The sequence below is a fragment of the Empidonax traillii genome, unplaced genomic scaffold (assembly GCF_003031625.1).
Source record: "Empidonax traillii isolate 1590-97213 ecotype Southwest subspecies unplaced genomic scaffold, ASM303162v1 scaffold65:size4453928, whole genome shotgun sequence".
NCBI lineage: Eukaryota > Metazoa > Chordata > Aves > Passeriformes > Tyrannidae > Empidonax > Empidonax traillii.
Genome location: NW_020955258.1, coordinates 4,432,529 through 4,441,838, shown reverse-complemented (window position 1 = coordinate 4,441,838; position 9,310 = coordinate 4,432,529). Strand labels below are relative to the sequence as shown.

General features: G+C 34.0%; 2 protein-coding genes across 3 annotated transcripts in view; both read right to left on the bottom strand.

Annotated features, from left to right (window-relative positions):
• The window catches only part of LOC114055692 (titin-like), a gene marked incomplete at its 3' end in the record, with an annotated part of 131,673 nt that overhangs the window by 11,532 nt on the left and 110,831 nt on the right, over nucleotides 1-9,310 (bottom strand). The window contains exon 112 of the mRNA XM_027880087.1: nucleotides 1,479-1,559. Within this exon, the coding sequence (XP_027735888.1) occupies nucleotides 1,479-1,559 (81 nt within the window). The remainder of the gene's footprint in view (nucleotides 1-1,478; nucleotides 1,560-9,310) is intronic.
• Nucleotides 2,114-4,017, bottom strand: LOC114055784 (proteoglycan 4-like). Of its 2 annotated transcripts, XM_027880262.1 has the most exons (4): nucleotides 3,862-4,017; nucleotides 3,296-3,376; nucleotides 3,034-3,095; nucleotides 2,114-2,952 (listed from the first exon to the last, which is right to left on the bottom strand). In XM_027880262.1, the coding sequence occupies exons 2-4, from the start codon at nucleotides 3,354-3,356 to the stop codon at nucleotides 2,701-2,703; spliced, it is 375 nt and encodes a 124-aa protein (XP_027736063.1). In that variant the 5' UTR covers nucleotides 3,357-3,376; nucleotides 3,862-4,017; the 3' UTR covers nucleotides 2,114-2,700. The 2 variants fall into 2 exon arrangements, with proteins under 2 accessions (XP_027736063.1, XP_027736062.1); XM_027880261.1 differs by having other exon boundaries at nucleotides 2,114-3,095.

Here is a 9,310-nt window from a genome sequence, read left to right as displayed (position 1 = left end):
TGGAGGTTCTGGTTTTTTAGGAACTTCAATGTGTATTTTTTCTTCTGAAACCACTTTCTTGGGCACCTCAGGCACTTTAAAGAAATTAATTAATTTTATTTTTATGCATATCAAAGATATGTCTGTAGTGTTCAGACAGCAAGATAAAGTAAATCTCAGGGACATGAAAAGCATCAGTGATTTTGTAGGTGAACATGTAATTTTGCTTTGCCTACAGGAAATTCTCTCTGCTGCCTCACTGAGGTACAGATACAAAAACTACAATTCAAGTAACAAAAATATTTTATAATACATTTGTAGTAAAAGTAAATTACCACCATGTTGAAATGGTACCCTAGACAATTAAGGGGTTTTCTTGTGTACAGCAGTTACTTTTAGTCAGTGGAAGTTCTGGTTTCTTTGACACTCTAACTGAAGCCTTTTCAGGGAACACTTTCTTCGGTACCTCAGGTACATGAAAAATATCAATAACTTTATACTATGAGAATTAACAACATTAAAGCATAACAGCAGGTCACTATTAGTGAAAACACCAACTACAAAGAACAATTTTTTTCACAAAATACATTTTTTCACTTGAATAAACTTTCACAATGAAAGAAAATGCTAACAGAGGTCTTAAATACTGTCTTCTATATTGTTAAAACAATAAAAGAGTGATTTTTCTGATTCTGTTACTTTTGTCATAATGTCAAGTATCTTTAGCTGGTGTAACTTCTGGCTTTTTAGGCACAGGAACTTTGATTTTTTTGTTCTACAACTACTTCCTTGGGTCCTTCAGACCCTTTAGGAGAGAGAGGACTTTCAACTATTATATGGAATTTTACCGTTCTGTTCAAAACTTTTCAGTAGAATTGCAAATTTTCTTACTAGAGCTTTTGAATTGACATATTTATTGCCTTAAGGTTATTTTATGCCCTTGTATGATCTGAGGAGACACCTCAAAGCCTTCTGGAGTGTTTCCTTCTACACTAGATTATTTTTCTGTTTTATTCAAGCATTTCCTGGATCTCTATTTCCCTTAGACTGGCACTGTCCATTTTGCATTCCTTGTCACATTCTTCTATATGTGATGACTTCATGATATCAATTTTTCATCTATGCATGGAGAGTTTTCTGCTCTATTAGACATCTGTATCACTATCCTATACTCTTTTTTGGGGCTAATTTTTCAATGTCCATCAGGAGTATTTCACATGACAGAGGTCTCTTTTCTCCTCTTCTCTTAAGATTTCTGCTGTTGTTTGCAAGTGTCAGTCCCATCTCTGCCAACCACATCAATATTTCTAACATACTGGTACACTGATTACAGCTATGAATCAGAAAAGAAGAATTTTCAAAGCAGTAACATATATAGAACTGGGGGCACAGAAAATGAAAGTAACAGGAAAACACAAACAAACAAATAACTAATCTGCACAATCAAGACAGAGGTTTTTTTCCTCTTCCAAATTTTAGTTTTCTGTAGTGCAACATACCTTTGGCTGGTGGTGGTTCTGGTTTTCTAGGGACAGCGGTGGCTACTTTCTCTTCTGGAATTTTCTTGGGCACCTCTGGCACTTTAAAGAAAACAGCATTCAATTTTTAATATTTAAATCGTTTAAAATTACTAAGAGGAAAGAGCATCACAAGAACCACATCAGAAAGAAAAGAAACAAAAGATAGAAAAAGAGAGATGACATGCAAAAAAAAATTGTATACTGTTACATACTACTAGGATCTTTATAAATTAGTTTTACTATAAACACTAATGTCCAAGAGAAAGAGAAATCTCCTCAGAACGCCATCATTATTGACATATAAGATTTAGATAGTGTTATTCTTGGCTTTTCAGGCACAGCAGCATTTATTGATTTCTTAGGTATTTGGACACTTTAAAGAAACTAGTGTAGTTTTAAAAATTACAAAAATAAAGCATCAAATACAAAGAAATAAGACAAAACAAATAGACGTATAAGGATGCTTTGACAACAGTTACAAATTCTGAAGTCTTCATGGTTCTATCTCTCTGTCAAAGAACAAGTTTGAAGTGACTTTTGTCATGTAGTGGGGACATGCCACACAAATTGCTCGTTCAGACAGAACTTTTGCAATACCTGAATGAATTGTAACAACTGGTTTCTGTGCCAATTCTATTTCAAAATTAAACCCATTGACCCCTAAGTTTAACATGAGCAGTGTGAAAGAGCAAGTACATATACTTCTTGCTGGAGTATTGATAGAATTTCTGAGGCTGCTTGTAGTAACCACAAAAAGAAAATATTTGTTCTGTAAATCTCCCTGCGTGTTAACTGAGCCAGAGTTTTCCTTATTTCTAGTCCCTTTTTGCCTAGTTTCTGATACAACTTTGAGATTATTTTTGGGTACAAGAAATAGATAAACTCAACTAATTTTTAATGTTTTGACAACAGCAATACAAAGGACAGATGAAACTTGTAGAGAAAGGAGTTTGGCAGATGGAGCTTCTGCCTTTTTAGGCAGGACAGGTTTTTCTTCAGTAATAGTTTCCTTGTGCAATTCACACACTCGAAAGGTATTTACTGATTTTAATTTTATGAATTAGACACAAATTAACAAAGAGACAAAGGGACATATACAACATAAATGTCAGAAATCTGACACAAGTGGACCATGAACTATTAAATCAGAAACCATGTAAGAAACAGTAAAGGCATTTATCAGCAAAAGACCTCAGTTCTACTAGGCTCTCAGAGTACCTTTAGATGGTGGAGATTCTGGTCTTTCAGGCACAGGAGTAGGCTCTGGTTTTTTAGGCACAGGAGTAGGCTCTGGTTTTTTAGACACAGGAGTAGGTTCCGGTTTTTTAGGCACAGGAGTAGGCTCTGGTTTTTTAGACACAGGAGTAGGTTCTGGTTTTTTAGGCACAGGAGTAGGTTCTGGTTTTTTAGGCACAGGAGTAGGCTCTGGTTTTTTAGACACAGGAGTAGGTTCCGGTTTTTTAGGCACAGGAGTAGGTTCTGGTTTTTTAGGCACAGGAGTAGGTTCCAGTTTTTTAGGCACAGGAGTAGGCTCTGGTTTTTTAGGCACAGCAATAGGCACTTCTTCTGGAAGAGTTTTCTTAACGACCGTAGGCACTTTAAAGATATTAGTTCATTTTAGGGATAGAAAGATAAATCATAAAAAATCCCAAGTTTTTCATATAAGTAGGGTACTAAAAGAATGAATACAAATATTAATTACTTTGAACAAGAACTAAACTATGAACATGAATAATTTAATTTTCCTGGAGTTCATGACTTGCTAAACTGCAGGAAGAGATGATGAAGATATATACCTCTAGATGCTGGAGCCTCCTCTTTTCTATGAACTGTAGAAATTTCTTCTTCTATGTGCATCTCCTCATACACTTCATGTACTTAAAAGATATTAGTTTAAACACTTAAATTAGAATATATTCAGAAAACCAGACAACATATAAGATAAAGAACAAATATGAACAAATATTCAAGCTCCTCTTAAGACATTTTATATCCACCAGCAAAATTAGGGTGCTTTCAAATAAAGAATGAAAAAAATCTCTTATGCTAACCTGATATGACTTCTGCAGCTTGTCAAGAGAAAGATGTGTGATATGTCCTAAACTGAGCTACTACCTTGAGCGCAAGAGATAGACCTTGTCTATCTAAACTCTGTCACTTTTAATTTTTTTTTTAACCTTTGAGCTGACTTCAAGTAGCAGCTAATTTTCTTCTCAAGAACAATTAATTTTATACTGTTGCAGCTAAGCAAAGCTGTTAAGTAAACTTTAGTTCATGATAAACAGAATGCTCTCAAAATAATTAAAAAATTATGTACGAAAACATTTTTTATCCTTCAAATCCCACTCAAAATTTATTGTACCTGTAAACTGTGAAGGTTCTTCTTTAGGTGGAGCGGGAGGTATTTTTTCTTTGTGGACAGCTTTCTTTGGTACTTCGGGAACTTAAAAATATTGGTTTATTTTAGAAATTTGCACTATGAAATAAGTAACACAGTTTTGTAAAACAATACAAAATTCTACTAGAATAATATGAAAAATACACCCTATTAAACTGTGAATAAAATACAAAAACTTTGTCTTCTGGAGTTCATTATTTTTCTTACTCCTAGCACTTCCAGGTCTGATACACTCTTCCCTGAAAAAATAGTAGGGGTTTTTATGGTTTGGTTTCTTATTAATTTGTTTGTTTTTCCTGTTTTTTTTTTTTTTTCCTGTGGTTTTTTGTTCGTTGGTTGGGTTTCGTGTGTTTTTTTGCGGATTTTTGTTGTGGAGTTTTTGTTTGCTTGATAGGGGTTTCTGTTGTTTTTGTTTGTTTGGGTTTTTGGTTGGGTTGAGTTTTTCTAAGGAATTTTGGCAATCTAAAGGAGTTTATTTTTTGAAATTTCAAAATTACCCATAGAAGCAAAGCAAAACTCCAGTGCAATTAAGTAATTATTATGCTTCCAACGTCTATAGAGTCCTTTAGTGCTGGACTTCTATTACAAAAATTATGTTTCTATGAAAAAACTTTAGTGGCTCTGTATTTTTCCCAATTTAAAGTATTACCTTAATCTTGACTTTCCTAATGTCCCAGGTACGACTGCAAAGAGTCCTTCTACAAACAAGCCTCTGCCACAACCTTTTAGACTTTTTCTAATATATTGTCAGAGAAAGTATTTTAGGAAATAAAACATGACACATGAAGTCAAAAAAATATAAGGCTAATCCCTGGCTCTACTAATAAGCTTCCTGTCTACTAAATATCTTTGTCTAATTTAGTCTCTCTAAATCTTGAATTCTTGGGGCAGAATGTATCAATCTGTTTGAGCAGCTGCTAACAAAAGACAAAAATAGGAACTATAAGGTGTCTAGGACACCTTGTTGTATTTAAGAAAAACAAGCAAGTTGGGTTTCTCACTTGGTACTTTTAAAAGAGGTTAGAGAAAATCCATTTGGAGGACTTGTACCTTTAGCTGGAGGAGTTTCTTCTGTAGGTACAGCAGCAGATATTTTCTTAAGTGGGACAGTTTTCTTTGTCACTGCAGATACTTCAAAGATATTACATTTTTTAAAGAACATTATAATATACAAAGTGTAAGTAACAAAGAAGCAATGACAGACACATAGTGCCTAAGGAAGCATGAGAATGAACACATTTAATAACGGATTAGCACACAGATGGAATGATGAAGATGAATAACTAATTTGTAGGGAATGTGTTGTTTTACATTGCTTGAAGAGTTGGTGTACCTTTAGCTGCTGGAGCTTCTGGTTCACTAGGAATAATAAAAGGGACTTTTTCTTCTGTTGGAGCTTCTCCAAAAACTTCAGGTTCTTTAAAGATATTAGTTTATTTTACATATTTTAATATTAATTACAAGACAAGAGTAGAAAGACAACTTGTAATGCTAAAATGCAGACATGCATATGGACAAAAAGCTGTTTGAACATAAGTTATTCAAATATCTCATTTCAGCCTAATCATTTACCTATGTCTGCTAGAAGTGACTACTTCCAATCCATAAAATATAAGTTTACAGAAATGTTTAAATTTATTTTCTAATTACTTAATTCCAGGTATTAGATAGACTTTGTAATTGAATTTCATATGTCCTTGTTTGGAGTTAACTATATGTATCCCAGCTCAAAAATTAGTTGTTGCTTAGAATGGCCCTTAAACCTTTGTCTTTGCTCTAGTGTGACTGAAGTGTTTCCTGGATCAGAAATTTAGTTTCTCTCTTATTTACCCTTTTTTTCTCACACTATCACAGGAGAAAAGTCTAGCATTTTTAGAATGCTAAACTCCATTTAATTTAAATTTAAATTTTAAAATGCTGAACTACATCTAAATTTGGGGAGAGAGTTGGTTTAAAAGACATGGATGTAAGTTACTTCTAAATATTTTTAAAAATTAATTGAAAATATCTCATATTTTACAGAACACTATAGAGCATGAATTGATATATTCTCTATTTAATATTTGGTAGATGTGTCATTGGTGTACCTTCATAGAAAGGAGGCTCCTCTTCTCTAGGGATAATGGTGGGTACTTTTTCTTCAAGGACAGCTCTCTTATGAAACTCAGGAACTTCAAAGATATTAGCTTTCTTTTAGTAACCTCAAAATAATTTTCCATTTTTAATATCCCAAACAGAAATAAACCCAGAAAACTAAGTCCCTTTGAGATCTCGAATACCGTGCCTTTTTGAGAATGAAGTACAATACAGTTCTAGAATTGTCTTGATGGAACAGTGAATTATGTGAAGAAATTTACAGTTTCTGCTCTCAAAGAGTAGAATCCATTTGCTTTCCTCACTGAATTGTCATGCTTTTTCTTCTGATAGGTGTAACAGGTTTAATGTCTTAAACTTACTGGCTCTTGCCCTATTACTTCACCAGTTTCATGACCCATGTAGTGGTTTCAAAACCCCAGTTTAAACTAAATTCACAACTATCCAAATATAAAAGCATGGAAGGTTTACATACTGGTGATATAACTAGAAATACCTCCTCAGTGTGTTTTCATTCATAATTCAAGGATTTACTGTCTAGCATGTCTGAAATGTTTGCCTCAGAATTTACAGAGTCAGCTCTCACTGAGAGCTCAATCTCCACTCGAGACTGGGTACTCTTGCAATGGTGTAAAGGACACAACAATCATTTTAAAAGATGTTAGCTAGGAAAAATGGCTCAAATATTTCCATAAGATCTCATATCAAAGCCTCCTTTACCTTTCTTTGGTGGAACTTCTATTTCAGGTGTACGTGCAGGTTTCTTTTCTTCAGGGACAGTTCTTTTGAGAACGTCTGGCCCTTTAAGATATAATTTACTTTTAGGGCTTTCAAAGCTATTTGGAAGAAGTTAGAAAGAAGAAGGGCAAATCTAACAAGAAAGATTCTTGAAACATCAAAGAATTAAATACTTCCTGAAAGAAATCTATGTTAATTCTGAAGATTAGACAAAAGAATAATGTTTAAAAATATATATTCTTGAAATATTCATTTTCAGAAGAAATAAAAATATTCTTTCTCTCAGAACTAATTTCATGTGCAGCTTAATGAAAAAACACCCATTTTTTAAAGTGACCCTCACATGTTTTCAACAAATTACTTGAAACTAACAGGCAAAAAATATTCAATCACAAACAGATGAAAAAAACACTGTGGGGACATAAAACACATGCAGGTTTCTCAACAAATAATGAGGACAGAAGACTGAAATTAGAGTTCATATACCATGAGGACAACACAGAGGAAGTATACCTTTAGCTGGTGGAGTCGTCTCCTTTTTAGGAACAGCAGGTGGTACTTTTTCTTTTGGAAGAGGTTTCTTTGGCACCGCTGGCACTTTAAAGACATTGGTGTTTTTTTAAGAATGTTTGCAATATGAGCAACATGCAAGAACAGAAGTTAAACAAAAAGCAAGCCATGCAAAGAGTCAGAAATCTTAGCAAAACACAAATACATATACATATAATACATATATACATGTATATAATACAAAATAGGTCATCTGTTAGGACCATTTTGCTTGGATTCACATAGCTAGAGTTTTAGTATTCAGTGAAAGAAAAACACTGCTCCTGTTGGGTAAATGTTTGACTAGGATAAGCCTCAACAATTAGTTTCATGAACTATCAGCTCTAAATAATGGCAGCTGGGAATAAAGTAAGGTTTTAATTTCCTATCGACTAAGTGCAAGCCTGTCTGTAAAAACAAACAAACAAGCAAGCAGATCCACTTTTGCCCACTGACTTAATTCTGAGAATTCATATGAGAAACAACTTTAAAACTTATCATGACATGAATTCTGGCAAAATGAGTGCTATGAACAGAAAATTACAAAACTCTGGACTAGTACAGTAACTGTACTAGCATCCACTGATGGTTGCTATTCATGACACTTAGGTTTTGTAAAGCCTGATACAGAGAACAGCTGTTAAGATTGCATACAGTCCAGCACATCATTAGGTTAAGGAAAGTTCTACTTTTTTAGGATTCTGCAGGAAAAAAGGGTTTCAATGATTAGCTATAAAAAGTCACATATTGTGATGGCAAAAATGAAATTTTGCCTCCAGGAAGTAATTTGTCTCAGTTTTGATGTGTTAAAGAGATACCTGTCTTTGATTGTACTGTAAAAGAAAGTTAAGAATCTAGCAGTAAACTCAGAATAGGTAAATTACTGGATTTGGGGATTCAGAGCCTCAGGCAGAAGATTTGTGTTTTCAAATGTATCTAATAGTTGAGGTACCTTTGGCTGGTGGAGCTTCTCTTTTAGGAGCAGGTACTTTTTCTTCTGGCAAAGGTCTTTTGGGCAACTCAGGCACTTTAAAAAATATTTCATTGTGGATTGTAAATTATTTATGATAATTTACACAGATACAACAGATATAAACACAGAAAACTAGGCAATCACACATAATTAATGTAGAAAAAAAGTGACTGGTAATATCAGAATTCTTGAACAAAAAAACTAAGGAATATCATCCTACATATTTTTGGTACACTGTAGATGCACTTTGTATTTGGCGTGAGGACTCATAATTTAAATGGTGGAATGGAATGTTCTACATGAGTTCCAATATCTCTGTAACTCAAAGGAACTAAATTGGGCAAAAAAAAATAATTCATGTTGAAGCTGAATTACATCAGAAAATTATAAATTTCTCTGCCTGTGTCATATCTACACTAACTCACTCTTGGGCAGTAAGGTGGGGAACCCTCCCATTTCACTCTGAAGGGAAGAATTCCTTAGGAAGGAGTAGGATAGAAATAGTCTTTGAACTGATTTATCATTACCAGCAACAGACAAGTACAGGACTACAAACAAGGCAAAATATAAATAAATATCCATAAGAGGCTTAAGCAGTAACTGGAAACAACACACGATAAGAACAAAGAAATCATGGCTTGATTTACCTATAGATGGTTGGATTTCATAAGCCTCCTCATATACCTCCTCATATTTCTCATAGATCTCTTCTTTCTCCTTAAACTCGTACTTTTCATAGACATCTTCCTCCTCGGCCTCCTCTGCATATTCCTGTTCCTGAATCTCCTTGTATCCCTCAGGTTCTTCAGGTTCCTCATATGCCTCAACTTCTTCAGCTTCCTGAATCTGCTCAAACTCTTCAATGCTTTCATATGTCTCATACTTCTCATACTCTTCGTATGTGTATCCATACTTCTCCACAGCAGGAGCAGCAGGAGCAGGAGCAGTGACTTTTTCTTTCCGGACAAGTTTCTTAGATACTTCGGGCACTTTAGAAACAGTATTATTATTACTATCTCACCCTTTTTTTTTTTTTTTTTTTTTTTTTTTTTTTTTTTT

What these genes read in the sequence shown, in the direction of transcription:
- LOC114055784 (XM_027880261.1), bottom strand. Translation starts at nt 3,356, where the DNA reads ATGCACATAGAAGAAGAAATTTCTACAGTTCATAGAAAAGAGGAGGCT. An exon ending in GGAGGCTCCAGCATCTAGAG is followed by an intron (nt 3,096 to 3,295) that starts GTATATATCTTC and finishes ATATCTTTAAAG; the next exon opens with TGCCTACGGTCGTTAAGAAA.